The 25013-nt window shown below is 42.1% G+C and overlaps 1 protein-coding gene across 4 annotated transcripts in view; it reads right to left on the reverse strand.

The window, feature by feature from the left end:
* SGMS2 (sphingomyelin synthase 2) overlaps positions 1–25013 on the reverse strand; it is a 44878-nt gene that overhangs the window by 5450 nt on the left and 14415 nt on the right. For all 4 annotated transcript variants that reach the window (XM_077300663.1, XM_077300665.1, XM_077300662.1 and 1 more), the window contains exons 2-4: positions 4510–5147; positions 3040–3157; positions 2767–2920 (exon numbers count right to left, since the gene is read on the reverse strand). In XM_077300663.1, the coding sequence (XP_077156778.1) occupies positions 2767–2920; positions 3040–3157; positions 4510–4964 (727 nt within the window). In that variant the 5' untranslated portion in view covers positions 4965–5147. The remainder of the gene's footprint in view (positions 1–2766; positions 2921–3039; positions 3158–4509; positions 5148–25013) is intronic.

The following is a 25013-nucleotide window of genomic DNA, read 5'->3' on the forward strand; positions in this document are numbered from 1 at the left end:
ACCATAAAAATATCTGTAGACAATCTGATCACACACCCATGAAATACTGTGGACACAGGAATGCCATTTGCCGAACTAGTAATGGAACATAAAGGTTCCGTCATCCATTCTTCTAGCACTTCTGATTTTAAGGATCCACGCCGCAAATACTGTTTATATAGAAACTATTAAAGGATTCGGGGAGCCAAGCAATAAATATAGTTCTGAATGGTGGGATGAGCCAATTCATAGACATCAAATTGGATTCAGAGAAAAGTTTGGTGAAAAAAAAATAGGATTAACAAATTCAGGACTATGACTGAAAGTAATCCATAACCCCCAAGTGCAGCTTACACATGACAGTTGTCTTACAAAGGACATTCATGAAATCATATATGAAGCCGCCTTACGTAGACAGTTTACAGAGATGTAGACAGTTTACATAGATAGTTTACGTAGACAGGTCTACAGAGGCAAGTTATGTTTCAGTTATGAAACCCAAAGTTTCATTCTTGCGATAACCAACACATGTACCATTATCTGCCAATGTGTGTGTGCATGTTTTGGTAGTAGTGTGTTATGGATGCATGTGTGTGATTTTGAACAGACAGCATTTGGGAAAGCAGGGGTTAAGCACCCCCCCCCCCCATTTCTCTATTCCACCTGAAGCCTGCATTACATGGTAAAAGATCTGAAGGTAAAAGTTACCTGACATCTATGTATCCCACTGACTTGGAAGCCCAGAACAAATACCACAGGTACCCTACTTGGCAATGGGTCTCCACTATGTCTCTGCCTCATGAATAATTAATTCATATTGACAAAAGGCAAAACTACCTGCCACAAGGAAGACAAAGTGGAAAAAGGCAGGGCAAGGCCACAACAGTGAGTTCAAAGTGCAAGCCTTAGAGCCCCTAGTACAGCCTTTTTCAACCTCTTGACCATGGAGGAGCCCTTGAAATAATTTTTCAGGCTTCAAGGAGCCCCTGAAATGTTGTCAGTTGTCCATGCCTCCCTGCCACAGCCCCCAGAACTGACATCACCACCCATGTTTACAGGCAGGCTCAAAGAGGAGTGGGGCAGAGAGAATGGATGTGGATTAAGGTGGGAGTAGGCATTCAGGCTCCACCCCCTCCCAGAAACCACAAGAGAATTCACACTCGGGAGGGGAAACAATGCAAACAGCCAGTTCTGTAGCCTGTAGCCAAATTCATCAAGGCAGGAGGGGAAAGGCAAGATTCCCACAGACCCCTGGTTGGGAATTTCTGCCCTAGTATACAGTATGGGAATTCCTGATCAAAGTCCATTGGTAGGCAAAAGAATATGCCCGAGCAGGTGACTCTGAGCTTCTGCTTGCAGAATGTACTTTATCAGTCTGTGTACTAATCCACGTTGCGGCTATTATTGTTTGATAAATCACTGCTTTGAATCAGCTCACCTTGCGGTAGGATAGCAAAATTTCTTTGGGTTGCCCACACTGCTATGGAGAAAAATAGCTCAGAATGATGATATTATTATTATTATGATGATGATGATATTTTCTTCAATTTATTTCCCGCCACTCCCTAAGCGGCTCATGGCGGGTCACAATGTCTTAAAACCCCATTAAAACTCCCATTAATAGACATAAAGCCATCACAAAATGGCAGACACAAAAAGAATCCCTCCCTACCCCCATTGCTAAGGGAGGGGGGCGAGAAGAAGGGAGCCAGTGATGTTCAAGGAGCCCGGGGGGGGGGCAGATGATGTCCCTCACCGACCCCAGCCTCAACCATAGACCTGGCGGAAGAGCTCCATTTTGCAGGCCCTGCGGAATATTGAAAGATCCCGCAGGGCCTGCAGCTTGTCTGGGAGCTCATTCCACCAGGTAGGGACCAGGACCAAAAAGGCCCTAGCCCTGGTTGAGGCTAGGTGCGCTTCCCTAGGACCGGGATGATGTTCCACATAAATGAAATACTATGTAGAATAAGAGTTGGTTTTTATACCCAGCTTTTAACCGCCTAAAGAAGACTCAAAGCGGCTTACAGTTGCCTTCCCTTCCTCTCCCCACAACAGACACCCTATGAGGTAGGTGAGTCTGAAAGAGCTCTGACAGGACTGCTGAATCAGAACAACACTAACAGCACTACAAGAGCCTAGGATCACCCACCTGGCTGCATGTGGAGGAGCAGGGAATCAAACCTGGCTCTCCAGATTAGAAGCTGCTACTCTTAACCACTACACCAGTGGTCTCCAACCCCCAGGCCGGGGACGGGCACCAGCTGCTGATCAGTTGGTACTGTGCTGCGGGTCCTCCTCGTCCTTCTCCCCAGCTGCTGCCCTGGGGGCTACCCTGCCACTCTGCCGCCGGCTCACCTTTGGTGCTCTCCAGCGGCTGCTATGGCTGGGGCTCCCCCTCGGCGTGGCACTGCACAGATGCTGCTGGCAGTGCCCCCAGCAGGCAGAGAGAAGTCAGGGGCGCCGGCAGAAAAGCAAGTGGAGCAGGGCCTCAAGCGGAGGCGGCAACATCCCTCGGCAAAAGATTACCCCTCCTCCCGGGCCTCAGTAAATTTGTCAAGTGTTGACCAGTCCCCAGTGATAAAAAGGTTGAGGACCACTGCACTACACCACTTCCATATGAAACTGTTTCAAAAAGTTTTCACATAGTGTTCCATAATCCTTAAATTTGTTCCTGTTCAAAAATCAGAAGTATTCAGTATAATCAGTATATGCTGATATAAACATCACTAGAGAAGCACTCCTGAAGTACTTTTATCAACTGTTAATTTGTATGTATTATAGACTTACATTCCTTGATAAATAGGTAAGTGAGTGTTAGCGCTACAGTGTGACCACTGAACAGGAAGTCTCCGCATAAGATGTGTGAGCCTGTTATGGTTAGTCCACCACCGGAAATTAGTCGCAGGATCCGCTGAACCTTAGCTTGAGAATCTCCATTTAGCTATAAGAAAAGCCAAGGGAGAAAAATAAATACAAGCTGAGGAAGGCAGCAAAGCACACAAAGTATTCCAAGCTTTCACACTCAGAAAACATAAACCATTTAAGTATTCTCTTTTTTACCTTTGGAGCACACTGAAAATGCATTCCAGGAACTGGCAGGGTGGTGACATACATGGTAATACAGCGGTAGAGGTACAAAGTTCCCAGTATAAAAAAGAACCGTCGTCCTACTATTGATCTGCGAATAATATTGAACAGAAATCATTTTAACATTTTGCTACAAGCACATTAATGGAAAATGCCATTTCAGAAGCCGTCATGCTATATTTGTGGCACCTGGAAAACTCTACATTTACTCTTGCCTGGTCTTAATTTGTATTCCATATGCATTCTACAATAAGCTTAAAGTAACTATAATCTTATTAATTAGGAGAATGAGAGGTTCCTGCTCCAAAAAAGCAAATATCAGTCAAGATAAATACACCTGGCCTTGATCTGGGCCAAAGCTTTTTCTGCCCTGGCCCCGACCTGGTCTAATGAGCTCCCGGGAGAGCTGACAGCCCTGGCGGAACTGTCAATGTTCTGCAAGGACTGTGAAATAGAGCTCTTCTGCCAGGTCTTTGGTTGAGGCCAGGTTCGTAAGATCACTGGCCCCCCTCAAGCTTTGCTATGTCATTAGCTAACCCCTTTGATGGGTGACTGTGGTGGGGGGAACTTCGCTATCTTGATGCTTTGGTTAGAGCTGTTGGTTTTAGGGGAGCAGTTTTAATTGGGTATGCCTTTATGTAATCCGTCTTGAGCTTCAGAATAAGGTGGGCTATAAACTGAATTCATCATCACCAGATGCCTCTATTTATATCATGTGGTCCATTACTGAGTTATAGGCCTCCACTAATATCTTTTCCAGGTTAAAATGGATTCCCTCAACATTTGCACAAATTATTTGATTATGTTTCCAAGTTACAAACCTTTTAAAATATAACCACCACAACTACTTCTATTAACTGCTAGAAGGAAGGGGAAATTTGATCATCCAAGATTAACCATGGCTCCTTCTATAACTAATGGTTGAAGAAATTTTCCCAGTAATATCTCTAGTCATTTGAAGTAAATGACTTGTGTTGCAGTTAAAATTTTGGACTAGGATTTGCCCAACTTTGGTTCAAGTCCCCACTGTCACTCAGTCTAACCTACCTCACGGGGCGGTTGTGAGGATAAAATGGAGAATTCTTTAGAAGAACGGCATCACAAAAGCCTTCACAGTTTTGCTTGTTCACACATTGCTGATTGAAGAGCCATACTATTTAATTTGTTTATACCCAGCCTTTCATCCCAATGGGGTAGCCCAAAGCAGCATACCCTGTTCTCTTCTCCATTTTATCACCATAAGGGGGTGAAGATGAAAAGTGGGGTAGGTTAGGTTGAGAGTGTGTGACTGTCTCAGAGGCACGAAGTAAGCTTCCCTGTCAGGGTGAAACTGAGATCGGAACCTGGAATCTCCCGTTCTCTAGTCAGGCACTAGCCCTTGCACTGTGCTGGCTCTCAATTCTGAGTCTTAGTAGAAAGAAGAAAATAAACAGGAATACTTACTTGTATCTAAGAAACAGGCACTGGATTATCCATAATCCAACTAGTATCATTCCATTTATTTCTGATACAGAAAATGCCCATTCCACACGATCAATATAATCAAAAAACTTATCGGGCAATGGAGGACTAAGCTCCTTGGGAGGTACCCTCTCATGCACTACTGTGATCATTACAGTCGTTAGAATGAAATTGAAAAGCGCATACACAAAGGCAATGCCAGTTTTCCACCACTCTAAAGGAAATTTGTTTCTGGATTCAGCAGGCATAGATATCTGAATGTAGTCTGGGTACTTGGTGCCTTTCCGCAAGCCATTGGGTAATCCCTTGGGTTTGCTGTTGCCATTTTTGCTCTCCTCGCTGACTGTGAGAGCAGCAGGTCGAGCATAACCGTTTGAAGTTTCATTGTCCTGGCCTTCCATGTGCTCTTCAAGCTTTGCTGCCTCTATGGTATCCATCAGGCCTAGCACGTGTGGCAAAACCAATTCCTGCTTTGCTTCTAAAAATATCTTCAGGCTCTTCACAGCCAATTTGGGTCCTTTAATACAACTTGCTGAAACTGGCGATTTGAATTTTCTCTCTCAATTTTTTTTTCTAATAGGACTCACATGTTTTCCTTCCAAATATCAGCAACATGTTCTCTATAATCAAAGTCAAAAAAGACATCACATTCACAAAAGTTCACATAGCTGCAAATCTTCTAACTGTCCGGTTTGAAATCAAGATGGCCTCCCCCCCGCCCCGATTTTTGTCCTGGGAAAAAAACAGTTCTGTCCCAGGGAAAAGCCCCTAGTTTGATCTGTCTCCATGGAAGATAGCAAGAGAGCCACTAACATTGGATAGACTAACTATAATAGAGGGAACTTAAATATCAGTCTTAAGGAATGGAGTCATCTTCATCCTTCTGATAAAGTACTAATATTTATATTATTAATAAAAAAGCTATCAGTTATTGTGCAGGTCAGACCTTCTGAACATGTACAGCACAATTCTGTACATGTTTACTCAGGAAAAAGTTTCATCAGTTTAAATAGCACTTGGTCACCGGTATGCCTGCAAAGTATGAATCCCTCATATAGTCTAGCATGAATTGTTATTAGGCTTATAATGAACCCCAAACATTCTTATGAGTAGGGATGGCTTATTCTGTAGCATTATGTCTGTAGCTCCTATTTTCCAAGATGGTTGATATGCAACAGCAATAGCAATAAGCACTGGAAGAATACTAATCTGGTGGCAAACCAGGTTTTTGTGTCAGAATTAATGTCACAAGATGAATATATCTAACTTCCTAGAAGAGCACTGAATATATTTTACCAAGATCTACTGAATTTTACTGAATAACTGTACTAAATATGAAATGCTAGGACTGCTATATACTATGTTATGCAAAGAAGACTTTCTGGATCATGATGCACTTGACCAGACAGTACCTGCTGTCCAATAAGCTGTATGTTATACTAATACCACCTGAAAAGTTACTATCAGAACTTAACCTAGATACCTCTGATTACCTGTTGCGCTTTCAGAAATGCCTATAGCACATATAAGCAACCACATGGTACACTAAGAATACCTATTAATATCCTGTATAAGAAGGTTTCAGCCTTTGCCACAATTTACAGAGCTGGCCCAAGATAACACCAAGTGATATCTCCAATGTTGTAGTAAAATAAACTAAAAAAACCTGTTGATTTGCTGATCTTCTACAGAAGTCTAAAACCTGACTTGGATGGCCCAGGCTAGTCCAATTCCATCAGACTTCAAAAGCTAAGCAGAGTTAGCCTTGGCTAGTATTTGGATGAGAGGACTCCAAGGAATATCAGAATCCTGACATGGAGGCAGGCAATGCCAAAACCACCTCAGAACATCTCTTAACTGGAAAACCCCCTCACGGTCGCTGTAAGTCAGCTCTGACTTAACAGCACTTTTTACCACCAAAACCTGTGACTTCAAGCAGGCAGCTGTACCCTGCTTGATGACATATCTAGCTCAAATTGTTACCATGATATACCAATTCTAGGTGAAATTCAGGACATACAAAGCTGTAATGCTACCAACTGTAATAGTGATATGAACTACTTATATTTTAATGCTTTTTAAAGCAAGCTGAATGGGTGATTTTCTAACAAAATAGGGTGAACTAAAAATTCTGCCTAATTAAAATACGATAGCTCTTCCAGCCACGGAAGAGAACTTACAGAATATCTCTGTTATCATTTTTAACCTCCGGCTCATATAAACAGTAGAGGAATAATGTTGTTCTCAAATAAGGATCATTTGAAAGGGCACCTTTTAAAACACTGCTACAGAAACAACACAGAACATCAACTATTCTGGGAGCAGCACAACAGACTGCCAACAGAAAGCCCACTGTTTAACAAAGCACGTAAATCCTCTTCTGTAAATTAAACAAACTCATGCAAGAGTTAGCTTTCAGTTAAGCGAGGCAGTGACAAAAGGCAGATATTGTATTCCTGCATATATGTTAGTCTGCAGTCCTTTTACAGAAGCATCTGAGAAAGGTCCATTAACAATTATGGCAACAACAATTGGCACTTTTCCCCCTTCCATGTTTTAGTGGTAAAAATGAGAGGCAACATGAAGGGTAGGTGCAGAAAACATCCTCTTTTTGCAAATCAACTTGTGGTTTGACAGTCTCTCAGAGAAACATATTAAGAAGAAGAAGAAGAAGAGTTGGTTCCTTATGCCGCTTTTCTCTACCCAATGGAGTCTCAAAGCGGCTTCCCTTTCCTCTCCCTACAGCAGACACCCTGTGAGGTGGGTGCGGCTGAGAGAGCCCTGATATCACTGCTTGGTCAGAACAGTTTTATCAGTGCCGTGAGAAACCCAAGGTCACCCCCCTGGCTGCATGTGGGGGAGTGCAGAATCGAACCCGGCATGCCAGTTTAGAAGTCCGCACTCCTAACCGCTACACCAAATTGGCTCTCAGTAGCTACCTTCAACACGTAATTTCTAAAACGTGAGATGCAAGATCAAAACCTCCAGCTCTAGGAAGTCATTCCTTTCAGCCATGATGTGGAACAGGGGTGGACAAACTGTGGCCCTCCAGATGTCCATGGAGTACAATTCCCATGAGCCCCTGCCAGCATTCGCCCACCCCTGATGTAGAATGTTTGTCTTTATGACTTGACAAAATCATGATCACCTTTTAAAAAAGACATTGCCACTATAGCTGCCAAACTAGAGGAGGGATTGTGGCTCACTGCAGAGCATGTGCTTGGCATGCAGGAAGTCCCACATTCAATTCCCAGCATCTCCAGAATTTTTAAAAATAATCCTTTAAAAAAATCTGGATATGCTGGGGATTGAACATGAGACTTTCTGCATGCCAAGCACATGTGAAAGACCTCTGTCTGAGACTCTGGAGGGCTGCTGCTGGTCTGAGTAGACAATACTAACTTTAATAGACCAACATTCTGATTCAGTAAAAAGTAGCTTCATGTTTTAATGTGTACCAAAAATGTGTAGAATTACATATTCATTTTGTCTACCCAGCAAAGGCATTATATTACAAAGGCTACGAGCCAGCACCACTGGGAGTATGTGGGTATACAAATATAAAAATAAATAAAAATAGCTTTATTGGTATATTTATTGCTTTTCTCAGGGTTTGGGAATTCGATTGCACTTTCTAGACATAGAGTTTTCCAGCAAAGAATGTTAAAATCTCACTCTATTCTACTCAATGCTCAGAATTCAATGTGGTTTATCAGATCTGCAGGATTAGGGAAGGTTTAAAAAACAGTGAAGTAGATATTAACTCACCTGGACAGATCAAGTATCAGTATTATTTTGGCACCCTTCTTTGGAATGAAAAAATCCAGTTGGGTAGAAAACTAGGTTTATTAAAACCCTTTAACAGTTTTGGTTTTGTGGGAGCACAGGAACAGGGAAAAGTATGTCCCAGTAAAAAGGGCTGCACACTCCTTCTGCCTATTATCCTCGTCTGATGTTGGAAAACAATGCTCTTTAAAGGTAAAGGTATCCCCTGTGCAAGCACCGTGTCATGTCTGACCCTTGGGGTGACGCCCTCTAGCGTTTTCATGGCAGACTCAATACGGGGTGCTTTGCCAGTGCCTTCCCCAGTCATTACCGTTTACCCCCCAGCAAGCTGGGTACTCATTTTACCGACCTCGGAAGGATGGAAGGCTGAGTCAACCTTGAGCCGGCTGCTGGGATTGAACTCCCAGCCTCATGGGCAAAGCTTTCAGACGGCTGCCTTACCACTCGGCTCTTCTATTCCTCTATATTTTTTCTATTAGTACTGAAGTTATTCCACTGAAAAGAGCGAAGAAATCACATTTTCCTTCAAAATGAGTCTACTTTCCATGACTTCAGCCATAAGTTACATCTGGCCAGCGTCACTGCAGCTACTGACTTTTAAGAAAAAGCCTGGCACCTGCTGTAAATTCAGCAGCTTTATCTTTTCCACCTACCTCCAAGTTTCCTATTCCCTTCAGGAAGAGATTCAAACTGTTTCTGGTTCATAAGAATTTTTCATAAGGTTCATAAGGAATTTTTTGCAAAGAGAGAGGCAGATGTCAAGATCCTGGTGGTCCGGGCACAGATTTCATGTGAATGAAAACTCTAGCCCAGCTGGTCATGCCTCCACTGTCTCAGCCAATGCAATGCAATCAGAAAGGGCATCAAAGGGGCTTGCTCTTCTTTTTGAGCACTCTTATGTGTAAACAGATAAAACGATAAGCAGTTTCAAAAGAAGGATTAGAAGCCCTAGTTCAGACGGGAGAGCAATGCCCGGTAGGAGTCCTAACAGAACTAGGAAGAAAACTTACTGAGTGGAATTTTCTCCAATTATGAGACAGGAAGTTGATGCTGAAACCAAATACAATTAGTGGAACCAGAAACCAACCAACAAGCAGGACATATTCTTCCTTCCAAAAAGAATATGAATTTTAGAAAATGGACCCTATTTTTATCACTGAAATGTTGGAGGGTTTGCAAATCCAATAGAGGGGTGAAATTCAACACTGTTTGTTAGTCCTAGATCCCTCAACTCATGAGTATTTTCAATTACATTACTCTCTCAGATGGATGAGATGGGTTTCAGCCCTTTAAGAAAGTCCATTTACAAGGGGGAATAGAATGTCCCCAATAAAAAGGATGGAAATAAAAAATGTGTGCCTGTTATGCCCAGCTCTTAATGTCATCCTGAGAAATAAGACAGAAGGGAATAGGCTGTACTTTATAATAGCTACATGAAAAAGGAAAGATAACTTTGTGCAGTGAGCTGTTCAGCAAAGGATTACACAGTATGCTGTAGCTAAAAAACTGAGCTGCACTATGAAAGGACAGACTTGTACGTCCTCCCTGTTCCTTTCGGTTGGCCTCTGCAAGGCTAAAAACAACAACCAAACAACCAAAAACCAACTACAGCTGCTCCAAGTCCATGTTTGGTAACACCACTCCTTCCCCACACCCTGGTGTACCAAAAACACACTGTTGATCACTGCCACCAGCAACAATTGAAGTACCTCCTGTTATTAGATGTCTTGGGGTGGGAGGAGAGATCGTGTAATACCGCCATGCGTTTTTGCTGCTGCTTGGCATCTTTTATGTCCTGTATGTTTTAATGGGGTTTTTACTGGGGTTTTAGTAAAGGACAGTTGTAACCTGACAAGGGCCGGTTACGGGAATGGCGGGAAATAAAATTAATTAATTAATTAATAATAATAATAGCTTGTGTCTGTTCAAGGAGAACAGTAAAATGGAAGATAACGGCTTCTTTGTGCCCAGAGAATTTATAATATCCCCTTGGTAGAGTCCATCCAGCCCAGACCTGGATGGCCTAAGCTAACATGAAGAAGGATTTATTATCTAGTTATCTGGCTGTCTCTTAGTCCCTGAAATCTGCCATTCTAGTAAGATGTGAGATAGTAAACCATTATCATGCTTTGGCCTGAGCCATTAATGTACATAATTATTCTACGCTTAGAACATAATGGCTCAGGCAGCCATCAAGGCTGCAGCTCTGTTCCAAGTCAAGGGCTCATGGGAATCCATGGACATCTGGAGAGCCACAGCTTGGCCACCCCTGATCTATAGGTATGGGTCAAGCAACTTTCCATCCGGCCAATTTTTCCTTCATGTGTCCTCAACACTCACTTATCACCTTCACAAAAAGTCCGTAAACCCACATACTGGAACTTTGTGACTCTCCCACACAAAGATGCTCCCCTTAACTCCACTTCTTCTACACTTGCCAGCACCCTCCATAGCTGCCTCGCTCCACCAGTGGAAGGCTTGAAAAAAAATGCAGTAGCTAGACTGTATAATAAAGATCTACTGCAATATACTAGTACCCACTTTTAATTTATTTTAAATGTCTACAGCCCATTCTTTTGTGGAGTTATATGGAGAAATGAAAAGCTAGTACCTTTCCCCTTATAATTCTGCAACAAAAAAGGGATAGCTACTTACATTGTTAAATGAAAGTTTGGAAACAGTATATTGTTGCAACAGACTATTGTACTACTAAGACTGCCCCCCCCACCCTGGAGGGCTGTGGCTTAGTAGAAGAACCTCTGATTTGAATGCAGAAGGTATCAGGTTCAATCCCTGATTTCTCCCATTGTAAGACCAGGCAAGAGATAATGGAGAGCCACTGCCTGTTTGAGCAGACTTTGATGGATCAAGGGTCTGAGTCAGAATGAGGAAGCTTCATGTGAAAGAATGACCACTAATGGGGACTGAAGTAAGGAAAATGGCATGGGACTAGCAAAAATGAGATTCCCTCTGTTACAAGACATTCACAAATCATAGAGCTGGAAGATATCTCCAGGGTCAGCTAGTCCAACTCCCTGCACAATGCAGGAACTCACAACTACCTGCCCACCCACAATGACCCCAATTTCATGCCTAAGTGATCCACCAAAAGTCTCCAGAATCTAACCTGCAGGCAATCAGCAATTCTCTGGGTATGCAAGGAAGGGCCACAAGAGACAAACACTGGTAAATCCCTTCCTGCCCACCTACTCACAATCTGCCTAAGTTTATAAAATCATCATTTCTGTCAGATGACTATCTAGCCTCTGTTTTAAAAACTTGCAAAGGAGAACCCACTACCTCCTGAGGAAGCCTGTTCCACTGAGGAACCATTCAAATGAGCTTTGTCTGCAATATTCTCCAAAAAGAGTCCCCCAAGCCAGGCTTGGGAAAGATCACAACAAAGCAGAGGAAAATGGTGCCTGATGAATGTTGCCAATGCTTCCCAAAATTCAGCAAACTGTAAAGCAGGGGTAGTCAAACTGCGGCCCTCCAGATGTCCATGGACTACAATTCCCAGAAGCCCCTGCCAGCGAATGCTGGCAGTGGCTTCTGGGAATTGAAGTCCATGGACATCTGGAGGGCCGCAGTTTGACTACCCCTGCTGTAAAGCATCTGTATAGAAACAGCTGAGGTTTCCCTTTTAATAAGCAGTTACACCATTAATATTCCTGTGCCTAATATAAAGTTTTTTAAATCTAAGCTTTCCTTATATATCCAGCGCCACACACAGCTGGCAATCATCTGTAGCCATCAGATACCGCAAACAATCAAAAGTACTCATGTCAAGATCATCAGGACTAGTAAATGACTCAACCAGAGGTCAAAGGAACATGACCGGAATGTTTTAATCATTGCAGCTTATTTGTTCTGGCTCACCTTTGTTTTCACACACACCAGTATACACAACAGCATATGCCAACAGGATATCACTCACAGAGAACAATGTAGTAAGTATGACTGTAAATCCAAGTGAAACAAAACCAGTGTCTAGAAGTGAAATATGGAATTAGGCTAACTAGCCTACATTAAACACCAGCATTACACAATTGAAGTGAACAAATTTTTAGATCTGTAGCTCCACTGAACCAAAACCTAAACTCCTGAGTATTGTGTTTTTTAATGGATCAGGACATTATATTTGAAAAGTACAGTAAACTATGTTCAGCATACTAACTTATTTTCCTCTCCCCCACTAATTCCTTTCCTTTCCCTAGAGGCATCTATACTTTCTCCTTTCCTTGCTTCTTTCTCCTCCTTCTTACTCACCCCTCCCAAGCCAACCTACCTTTTATCTGCCACCCTTTCAGCTTTGCCTTGTTCCTTTGTCCCAGCAGGCTCTGCCTGGGAAAAATATGGCTCAGTTTCATAATACCTCATGGATTATAACATGTGAAACAACAGAGAGATATATCACATATCCAATTCTCTCCAAAGTATTTTAGATGCTGAAAATTAAGTCCACTCTGTTATGTGTAGCAGCAGAGGAAGATTGCTCCTTCCTGCTTTGCCCAGTGTACACAGCATCCCATAGTTCACACAAGCAAGACTACAAGGAGCTAGCATTGAACTTTAAAGCCCTGTACCACCTGTGGCCAATGGAACTCAAGGGCCACCTCCCATATGAACCTACTGGCTCACTCTGGTCAGTTGACCATACCATCTGAGACTAGACGGAAGGCAACCCGCAAAAGGGCATTCTCAGTCACAGTGTCGAAATTTTGGAATTCTCCCCCCAGGGCAATTTGTCTGTCTCCCTCTACTAAGGCTTCCTGTCAATAGATGAAAGTGTTTTTGTTTCACTTGATATATCCCCAGTAACCATTATTGGCCCTTGTCCCTGGGTCTACTGTTGTCTTGACTTAGTTTATCTTTGATGTTTAGAATTGTTCTAACATTTCATTGGATACCCTGATTGGTTGGAAAGGCAGCATAAAATGTTTAAAATATATAAACTAACTACATTACGTTTACACATCCTTACTAAACTCACCATGCAAGGTTACCTCCATTCTGTTATCCTTGATACACAGCATCCTTATGTGGGCAAGGAAAGACTGGGTTGAGAGGCTCCAATTCAACAAAGAATCTTCAGCTCTTCACTTCAAACTTACACTGAAATTCTGAAGACTGCACTTGAATTGCATCAGATTGCATTAACACTTAGCATGTACTGTCCACAAGATGAAAGGAACCTGCTTATCTGCCAAGGACATCATGCAGTACTTCAGCTCACTGAGAATATGTGACATGTAGTTATATTAAGCATTATTCAGGACTAATCAAGCCTAGTGATGTGCAATTTTTTAAACTGGTATTTTCTAGTTCAGCTCTATTGGACACCCCCCCCCCCCAATTGGTATTTCTGGAAAATCCCAAATCCCAATACTGGTTCGGTATTCAGATCTGGGACTTTTTAGAACTCCCAGTTTTTTTTCAGGTCCAATAGACCCCATAAAAAAATGTCTTTTTTTTTAAGGCAGCCTGATCTTGGGGCTGGCTTGGATTATCCTGGGAAGACTTGGCCTCAGGATCTGCTAGGCTGCAGCTGGCAGATTGTTCCCTGTAGCACAGCAGCCCCAAGCCAAGCCAGCAGGACCAGTCTGCTCCCTCCAGCACAGCTGCTCCTCAGGCTTTCTTCTGCAGACCCTTTAAACTTTACTTGCCACCCTGTCTTCAGCTTCACCATGTTCCCCTCTCCCAAAAGTTAAAACCTGAGCCGTTTGATTCTTTGAGCAAGATTCAATTCTTCAAGCAGGATTTCTTTAAGAATTATACTTGTATCACCCTAAATTTATGCTGTAGACAGCAGCAATTGTGAACAGCTGATAAGAACTTAAGAGCCCTGCTGGATCAGACCAATAGTCCAGCTAGCCCAGCATCCTATCTTACACAATGAAGAAGAAGAGTTGGTTCTTATACGCCTCTTTTCTCTACCCTTCCCTTTCCTCTCCCCACAACAGACACCCTGTGAGGTGGGTAAGGCTGAGAGAGCCCTGATATTACTGCTTGGTCACAATAGCTTCATCAGTGCCGTGATGAGCCCAAGGTCACCCAGCTGGCTGCATGTGGGGGAGCATGGAATCAAACCTGGCTCGCCAGATTAGAAGTCTGCACTCCTAACCACTACACCAAGCTGGCTTTCCAGTTCCTCTGGATGGCCAAAAACAGGGCCTCTGCTAATGTTGCCTCCTGACTCTGGGATGAAAGGATTAGTGAATCTGAATGTGAAGGTTCCCTTCAGTCACAATGGCTAATAGCCACAGCAAGATTTATTCTCCAGAAGTCTTTAGTTTATTCCTGTGCCCATCATTGTTTCTGCAGCAAATTCCACATTTTAATCACTCTCTGTGTAAAGTAGTATTTCCGTTTTGTTCATCTTGAAGCTACTGTCTTCAAGTTCTGGCTTTTGGGAGAAGGAGAAAATTTTCTCTTTGTTGACTCTCTCCACCCCATGGATATTTCTATAAATCTCTATCATGTCTCCTCTTAGTCATCTCTTTCCTAAACTGAAAAGTCCCAGACTCGTCAGCTTTTCCTCGTACGGAAGGTGCTCCAGCTTCTGAATCATCTTGGTTTCCCTCCCCTGTACTTGTTTCAGTTCTGCAATGCCCTTTTGGAGATTTGACCAGAACTGTACACGGTATTCCAAACGAGGCTGCACCATAGAGCTATACAGGGCCGTGACAATACAGGCCGCTTAATTCTCAATCTTCTTCCTAATAATCCTTAACAGAGAGTTTGCCCTTTTCACTGCTGCAGCACACTGGGCTGACACTTTCACTGAGTTATCTACTACAAACCCAAGATCTTTTCCTCTCTCAGTCTCAGCAAGTGCAGATCCTGTTAGCCTATACTTGAAGCTGAGATTTTGTTTTGTCTCAGTATGCTTCATTTGCCATACTGTCACCCACTCACCTAGTTTGTGGAGGCTCTCCTGGAACTCTTCAGTCAGCCTTGGTTTTCACCATCCTGACTCCCTCAAGTATGCACTTATATTGCCCTAAATGAATTCTGTAAATGAAGAACAGAATCTGAAAGATGTCCCATGTTTGTTAGGCGTCAGTCACCAAGACACCCTTGTGTGCAAAAGTGAAGTAAATAATGTTACTGAGGAACAGAAACTGGATGAAGGATACACAAACTTTAATGAAACCACCTCACATTAAAGAAGGAGAAATTTTAAAGGGAATCTTACTTTGAACAACCCTCTGAGATAGGGGATCTCCATCCTAGTTCTGTTCTCTAACCATTACACTCTGCTGTTATAAGAAACCGGACACTTCAATAAATAGGGAGATAACTTCTAATTCAGGAAAATGCATTGACAATTTGTACAATAATTTTTGCAAGATAACGGCAAAGTATAAAGCACTCCCAAGCCAAGTTAAACAGTGCAGGGGTGATGATACAAAGACGCTCCAGTTCTAAAGTTATTTGAAACTGCAAAATAAATAATTACCACTTGAAAGAGTTCATGTTGCCCTCAACTCAAGGACAAACTATGTATTATTAAAAGCCATAAAGCTAGCTTATTTACTTGAGGAAACTAAACTAATAAAATTAATCAAGGCTTTTCCCCCCTAGCGCAACTGTACTTTCAGATAGTTAAAAATGGTTTTCCAGAGAACTGGACGACAACTACATTGCTTTTACTATATGCTGTTTCTCAGGACAAATGTCTGATTTCAAAGCGCAGGGAACTACAAGCAAATCAAGTCAAAGAACAATCTTACTTCTACTATGGAAAATTAATTGGATAAAAACAGGATAATAAAATATTGCAAAACCCAAGCAGGACTTTAAGAACATTGCATATAATCAAGCACCTTGCCCAGGATAAAGATATTTCCTAGCAGATAATAATTACAAAAGTTGAGTCCCAGGGAAGGCTTCAGAAAGAATTCATGACTGCTGCCTTCAAGGGAGATGGTTCAACCTATTCTTTCACTGAAGAATTTACTACTTTCAGAATGGAGCCAGATGATCCTATCTTGCCAAATATAATCAACCACAAAAGGCAGGGGCCATAGTACTGATGGGGTAGACCCAGCTCCTCCAAGCAAGTCATCTGTATCCTCAAGCCACAATAACTGAAGGTCATAAAAGCAACTGTGGTTAAACACTGCTCTGATACTCTTGAGTACATTAAGCAGGGACAAGATGAAGATGCTGTCTCATGACTTAGGAAAACTCAGCTGGGTAATTCAGTGCACATGCACTGGCATAGGTGGAATGAGCATACTTTCCCATCACTGCCACACAGTCAGGAGTTGCATTTTAATACATTTGGTTGTATTCAGAATAACTTTTCCATCTCCCCTCCAAGTTATTATTTCATTACCCCATTAGTTTCTTTCATTGCCCTGCTACTTTACAAAATGAAATACAATGTGCATGCACACAAAAGCTTGTACTCAGAATTAAACCAGCTCAGTATCATGTTTAAGAGCAGCAGCCTCTGATCTAGAGAACCAGGTTTGATTCCTCATTCTTCCACATGTAGCCAACTGGGTGACCTTGCCAGTCACTCAGATCACTCTCAGCATCATCCACCTCAAAGGATGTCTATTGTGGGGAGAGGAAGGGTAGGAAATTGTAAGCTGCTTTGAAACACCTTTGATAGTAAAAAGCAGGGTACAAAACCCCCCCCCCCCCATCTTCTTCAAGGTATTACTGGATTCAAACTTTGTTCTGGGATCAACTGTTTTAAGTTCCAGGTGTTACCTGGAAATCTCCTGGAATTATAACTGATCTCCAGACTACAAAAGCAATCACCTGGAGTCAGTTAGCTGGCTAAGAACTTAAGGTTTTTAAGACATGAGCAATTCAGAGGATGTTTATTTGCAGTTTATGACTGTTTCCTTAAGTTTATACAGGAAAGTATAGGCTCTATCATATTTGGCACAAGTTTTATTAGTTTAATTTCTCTTAAATGTAAGGACTATGGTATAACTTTGTTGAGAGGTGCCCCTAAGTACCTGAACCAGCTAGAAGAATATGTCCATATGCAAGACTTCCCCCATACCTGTTTAGATAGTTATACTTGGAGTTTTTGGGGATAAAAGGTAGAAGTAAAATATATTCAGGTACATCCTATCTATTTAAAATATACCCAGGACCTTTAGATAAAGCTTAAAAATCACCAACACCACTTTCTGGACTCCACATGGCTTGCTACCCATTAAAAGGCTTTCTTGCACATCATATATACGTATACATCCTTTTTTCTACTTGAAAGAAGTTCATTGATTAACAGAAACACAAAGAGTGCTTTATTACTTCTCAGCTGCAGTGAGCTGGTTCTATTACACCCAATTCAAAAATGGGAAAAGTTTAATCACATATATTAACTAAAAGGGAGGAGAGAGAGCTGAGTAATCTCTACATTCATTTACCTCAGCTAGAAAGTGTGAGTCAGCCAGTAAGTAAACGAAAAAAGGAGTTGTTAGTCACATGCTTACCCCATTAGAAGTGACAACTATTTTTAGGATGTATCATTTTTATTATTATTGCCATAAGAAGCTGTCAAGTGACATGGCAAACTGGCACATGTATGCATTTACAGCTGTTATGTCAGAGTTGATAGCCAACTGTAAGATCACACCTACCTTTATGAACCATGTTACGATACAGATCACCTCAATTATGAGGCAAAAAGCAAAATAATTCCATTTCAGATTTAAAGGAGACACAGCTTCAGCTATTTTATCCATTTCATATAACAGCTCTCTAATGTGACAATGCATCCAAGGTTAGCTTGAGCTCTAAAAGTTATGGATGACCCAAGTTGCATGCACACACAGGTAAGGCAAAACCCAACTAGCTAAAAATCAAATTTGATAAAAGATAGCCAGGCTTACTAACACTAGTTTTGCCGCAAGATTTACTACTCCTTCTATATGACATGGAATAACTATATACTAAACTAAGAAATTATCATTAATTTGGATTAAGTAGTTGAAGCAAGTGTCCTTACTTGAGTGGTCCAAGCTAGACTGAATATGTCAGATCTCAGAAGCTAAGCAGGGTGAGCCCTGGTTAGTATTTCAAATGTATTAGAAAGAAACACAAAGTCTAGAGTTGCTATGTAGTCTTTTAAGTACTAATGAACAGCGAGATATCTGCCCCCTCCAAGAGAATTCAACTCTAAGAAGTCATCATCTTTAACCGCTCCTCGCAGAGCGGAAGAAATAAAACAATAAGGGCCCCGAGGGCGGGCCCTGTCCGGGATGAGGAAGGGTGCCAATAGGCCCCTTCCCCTGGACTGACAAGCGGAGGGCCCAATCGGGAGGCGCAAAGCTTGAAGAATCAAACAGACACCCTGTGGGGTGGGTGCGGCTGAGAGAGCCCTGATATCACTGCCCAGTCAGAACAGTTTTATCAGTGCCATGGCGAGCCCAAGGCAACCCAGCTGGCTGCATGTGGGGGAGCGCAGAATCGAACCTGGCATGCCAGATTAGAAGTCCGCACTCCTAACCACTACACCAAACTGGCTCTCTTCAGCCCTTACATCTGTATTCCTGTTTGGTTCTTGAATTTGTTGAACACCTCATTACATTGTATGCTAATTTACTGCTCACCATCGACTTATATGTATGGTCTGGTAACTTCCATTTCATTGTACCTGAAGAAGTATGCATGACACGGAAGTGTATACCTTGAATAAAGCTCTGTTGGTCTTCAAGGTGTCACTAGACTCAAATTTTGTTCTGCTTCAGACAAACAGGGTTACTCACCTGAATCTATGTGAAGAACCTACAAAGCAACTGTGTAGAACATGCACTCACAAGGGTTACTATGAGGTCATCAGAACTCAGAAATACAAAACACATTCTATACACCACCATAAGTCCTATCCAGGCAATGTGTTGGATTGGATAGATCTACTGGATGGCAGTGTTGGCACTTGACTGCGGGGGGGGGGGGGGGGAGAATCACAACTTCTAAGTACGCTTAAAGATCGGCATTTATATTTAATAATATCTAGATTGTACATTTGCCATGAATATGCATTTTCCTCTGATAAATTTATTTCCACTGATTCTCTTTCTTTCACTTTTACCTTTGAAATTTTAAGGCATAATTGTATAAATGAAAAAATAAAATTTTAAACTTCCTGTCCTTGTTATCAGCAAAGTGGGAAACTGGTAAGATGAGTGAAATTGAGCTTTAAATTCTGCACTGCGATTAAACAGACACCATTTTTCAACTAAACTTGTTTCACAAACCTGACACAAGGCTAAAACTTCACTTAGTTTCGAAGAAGAATGGTAATATGTAATGCAATATATTATTATTAATATATGTTCTTCAATGAATGTATCCTCCATTATTTCTCTGTTGTCCATTTTGTTATAGATCCAAAATTCACATTTACTTAACATACTTTAAGAAAAAATAAAGGAGAAGGATTTTATAGCTTTCATAGTCAGATTTTTTTTTAATTTTTGCAATTTAAGATCTGGAGTTTTGTGCTGATCGTGCAGCAACAATTCCACTCACTCCAGAGTTATACAGATATCCATTAAACTGATAGCTTCCTGTGAAAGTTTTCAAAATGCTTTTACTATAGGCATTTGCAACAAGCCTTTTAGGAAATTCTGTACATGGATTTGAATTGGATGTATTTTTGGAGAGAGCTTTGTCTGGATTTCTACCTGATAGTGTTTTTAAAAATCTCATGTTAGCATGAGTATCTCTAATTTTTCCTTTACTTGTGAATTTTACAGTGGTGTACAACATAATTACTCTTTGCCTTAAGCAGTAAATTCACTTGACAGAAAAATCAGTGCAAGATCATCACAACATGCTTGATATATTTCTCCTTGAGATAGTAAGGCTACTTCTTGCGTGCGTGAGAACAGGCTCTACTCTGGCAGCAGCAGCAAATGGATAATGGAGAACCCTAATCTGGAGAAATGGGTTTGATTCCCCACTCATCAAATTATAGAGTTGAAAGGGATATCCAGGGTCATCTAGTCCAGCGGTCCGCAAGCTTCCGCTTGCCGCGGACCACTGCGGCGTAGTGGGGGGAGAGGGTGGCCCGGGGGCCCGCGCACGCGCGGCAGCCCCAGCGCAAACGCGCATGTGCGGACTGCCGTGCATGCGCGTTTGCACCCGGTAGGGGCACAAACGCGCGTGCACGGCTGTCCGTGCATGCACATTTGCGCTGCCGCCATGCCCGCGGCTGCGGCTTACCCTCCCAGCCCCTCCGGCCCGCGAGCAAATCGGCCGCTAAAGTGGCCAATTAGTTTGCGGCTTGGCAAGCTTCTCTTCCCTCCCCTCCCGAAGCAAGAAGCTTGCTGGGCTGCGAGCTAATCGGCCGCTTTGGCGGCCGTTTTGCTTGCGGCCTGGCGAGCTTCTCGCTTCGGGGGGGGGAGGGAAGAAGGAGCCGCGGCCCTGCGGGTTGGGGACCACTGATCTAGTCCAGCCCTCTGCACAATACAGGAACAACTACCTAACCACCCACAGTGACCCCAATTTCATGGTCCAGTGATCCCTCTCCCCCACCAAAATTCTCCAGAATCCAGCTTGGTCTGGCACAATTCATCTACCATCCCACAGTGGCGATCAGCAATTCACTGAGTATGCAAGGAAGGACCACAAGAGACAAACACTAGCACATCCCTTCCTGCCCACCCACTCACAATCTGCCTAAGTTCACTCCACATAAAGACTTCTGGCTGACCTTAGGAGAGACACAGTTCTCTCAGAACTCCCTCCCATTTACCTCACAAGGTGTCTGTTGTGGGGAAATAAAGGAAGGTGACTATAAACTGCTTTGAGATTCCTTATGGTAGAGAAAAGTGGGGCATAAAACCCTACTTTTATTCTCTACCCATCTTCCTCACAGTGCTATGGGTGGAGCATTCAGATGGTGATCCCCCCCCAAATAACTCCCTAAAAATAGAATATGATAGAGAAATCAAAGCATTAATTTACATTAATTTTGAGGCGACAATAGGGCTTTGCAAACTTAAGAAAACCCCAAGCTTGCAGAAAAATTTTCAGTGAGGAAGTAGAAACTACTTTTATCGTTGAGACCAAGGTACTTCTGTCACCAAAACCCTGAAAATACCACTACAAATAAGATTTGCATTCTGCTCCTGGGAGCCAGCTTGGTGTAGTGGTTAGGAGTATGGATTTCTGTCTGGCAATCCAAATTTGATTTTGAGCTCCCCGACATGCAACCAGCTGGGTGACCTTGGGCTCACCACAGCACTGATAAAGCTGTTCTGACTGAGCAGTGATATCAGGGCTCTCTCAGCCTCACCTCCCTCACAAGGGTCTGAGGTGGGGAGAGGAAAGGGAAGGTGATTGTAAGCCGCTTTGAGACTCCTTTGAGAAAAGCAGCATATAAGAACCAACTCTTCTTCTTCCTTTAATAATCTAGACACTTTGGTGACCATAGGTTGAGTTTCTATTTACACGCTAGTTACAAGCTCTCTTGAGGAGATGTGTTATTATATTATGAATCTTAGCAACCTGCAAATCAACCCAATTACTCAGTGGTAATCTAGTTGTGTCACATATCAGTGAAATTCCCATTACTCTGAAACAACATTAGGATAAACTAAAACAGTTGTCTCATAAATTGATAATCACCATTACTTGCTTGATAAAAGTATATATAACTGCAATCTTGCATTTTCTAAGATTTACTATCAACAGCTATAAAGTATAGTAAATACCAATTTCTTCAGCGTTATGAAAGGCTATATCAAATAGCATTTAGGGTATTAGCAAACCTCTTAAATTCTGTATAGGGACTGTCAGTAGCTGTCCTGGAAACGTTATGCAATCACACTCATTGTCAGAGTTTATAAGTGATTCTGGGTTTTATGTATACACAAATAATTTACTAATGCAATTGACTGAGAATGATTCTGGGTTTTATGTATACAAAAATAATTTACTAATGCAATTGACTGTAAACTTTATTCTCTAGGGGAAAGTTCTGGTACTAAACTACAACTCAGTGCTAATTTAATACTGTCCCGCCTCCTGCCATTATTAGATCAAGAGTGTCTCAAAGTCATCATTTTTGATGTTAATTTTTTTGGGGGTAGGGAGAGGGAATCACACCAAGGTCTGGATGGCTGCTGTGTGGGTGGGAATGTTTGGCTTTCCACAGCCACATGGTAGCCATTTGTCTTGCCTCAGTATTCTAGATGGCTGTTTTCTCCTCCCACCACTAGAGGGAGGCTTTCAATACGTGGTTTTCTTTTTAAATGGCCATTGAATATCATAATGATATTAATTATAACATTATAACTATCTATGTATCAGATTCTCCGAATCCTCAGCTTTTATTATAAAATGAAAAGCAAGTCTCTAGCTTCTTTCATTATGAACCTGATACACAGGCCATATTACCGCTCATTTTGAAAAACAAAAAACAAAAATTGAGAACATGCCAGTGACCTGGGAGACTGGGCCAGGAAAACCTGCCACATGGAAGCTCTGTTGCTGGTATACTGTACTGGCAGCTTCAGCAATGATGAGGAAAGCACACAAACCTGTCCAATATGGAACTCGCATTATGGTGAAAATACCACAATATTTCTCATTCCTATTTAACAGTTTTTAGTGGTCTAAAAAAACCAAAAACACAAACCAAAAACACAAACCAAAAACCAGGCAAGATTTTATTAGGACACCTAGTTTTGATTGTCTTATTCCCAAAGACTAGCACGTACTCAGATCTAGTTGCCTTCCTACCATTAATCCAAGAGGCTGTTGCCTCTTGAAACAGTGTACTGAAGTAGTCTGTCAAATTCATCCAGCTCCTATATGCTATGTTGCTCTAGTAGAAGTGGGAAATACATATATTTCCTGTATAATGCTCTTTGATGAAACTTGAAGCAATGGATTATTTCCCTCTGGAAGCGGTCCAGCAATAAACTCAAAGAATTCTAAATGCTTTGTATAACCAAAAGACCCAACTCTGCTCCAACCAGCAGTGCTGTGAAGAAATGTTAACTATATGGACTTTTATTACAATGAAATATTTCAAAAAGCTGACAACCATATGTGGTGGAAAGAGCCACAACAGGAGGATGAAGTGTCATTTAGAAGAAAAAAGCTGGCTTATTATACACCACTTTTCACTACCCGAAGGACTTCCAAAGTGGCTTGGAAACACCTTTCTCTTCCTCTCTCCACAACAGACACCATGAGAGGTAGGTGGAGCTGAGAGAGCTCTATCAGAATTGCTCTTCAAGATCAGCTTTAAGAGAACTGTGACTAGCCCAAGGTCACCCAACTGGCTGCATGCAAAGGAATAGGGAACTGAACCTGGTTCTCCAGATTAGAGTCTGACACTCTTTAACCAGTATACCATGCTGGCTCATTTATTGATGACATTCCTGGAGAGCAGAGTTAACGATTTCAGTAATATAGAAAACAGGAGAAAGAATATTCTTCTTGCAGTCTGTAAGGTTTGTATCTTTCAGTCTAAATCCAAGGGATTACATAAATTGCAGTTCAATACTGATTGTCTATTTTTATTATCACAGCTGATATAAAAAATAAGAATAGAGATACAAATTTTACTAAGCAAAAGCATCACCAGAACCACATCCTCAATACTGCACCCTACAAGGTGAGCAAAACAAGTAGGGGGAAAACCATGCCTGACAGCTGGCGCTTCGAGAAGACATTTAGTCATCCAAGACATCAAAAGGAAAGAACCCAACATTTCCTCAGTTTTCCTTTGATAAGAACAACTTTTCACATGCATCCACCAGAACTGGGCACCTAGCAGATATCTGCTTTTTGCGAATTAACTTGCTGCCTTGTGCCTCCAACACTGTAGCAAAGCAGTCTTCCCTGATTGGCCAGGGCATCAGTTCAAAGACTTCCTGGTTCCTGGTTACAAGGCTAGTCTTAAAGTGACTGTGCTCCAGAAGCTCTAACTTCTCTCAGCAGAGATTTGCCTCTTGGATTTATCTCCCCACCTCACTGTCTCCAATCCCCGCCCCCCCCCCCCATTCAAGAAAAGAAATACTCCTGCTGTGCTTGGCAACCCTCCCTGCTCTGAGCTTACCTAATCGAGTGCAGAACACTGTTTCAATTGGGGGGGGGGGATCAAGGAAGACCAAAGTCCAAATCGATCTGAATTCAGCAGGATCCAGAACAGAAAAAAAAAACAAAGTGCAGAATCAGCCCTTGTCGGATCTCAGAAGCTAAACAGGATTGGCCCTGGCTATTATTTGGAAGGGAGACCACCAAGAAACACTAGGGTCATGATACGGAAGAAGGCCATGGCAAACCACTTCTAAACATCTCTTGCCTTGAAAACCCTACATGGTCACTATAAGCCAGCTGTGACTTGACAGATCAAGCTTATTCATACATGTGTAGAAATAATCAGAAACATCTGTATGCTACTTTGGCCATTAAATACACATAACCTAAAATGCTGCTGAATTAAATGGTACTCCAAAGACATATCCGCCTTAGCCTCGGCTCATACCATCAATAGTCAATGCAGCCAAGGAGTTCTCTAAACAGATGCAGATCTGAGGAAACAGTAGTTGCTTGTCTAGTAGAAACTTTGCTATGAATGCCTGTTTTAGCTCCTAAATAAATCTCACAGCATCAGCTGGGACAGCACTGTCTGTGATTCTTAATGCTCTTTGGAATAGACTGGGACAGTAGTGTCCATGGTACAATAACTCTCCTAACAGGCAGAG

The sequence above is a fragment of the Paroedura picta genome, chromosome 10 (genome assembly GCF_049243985.1).
Source record: "Paroedura picta isolate Pp20150507F chromosome 10, Ppicta_v3.0, whole genome shotgun sequence".
NCBI lineage: Eukaryota > Metazoa > Chordata > Lepidosauria > Squamata > Gekkonidae > Paroedura > Paroedura picta.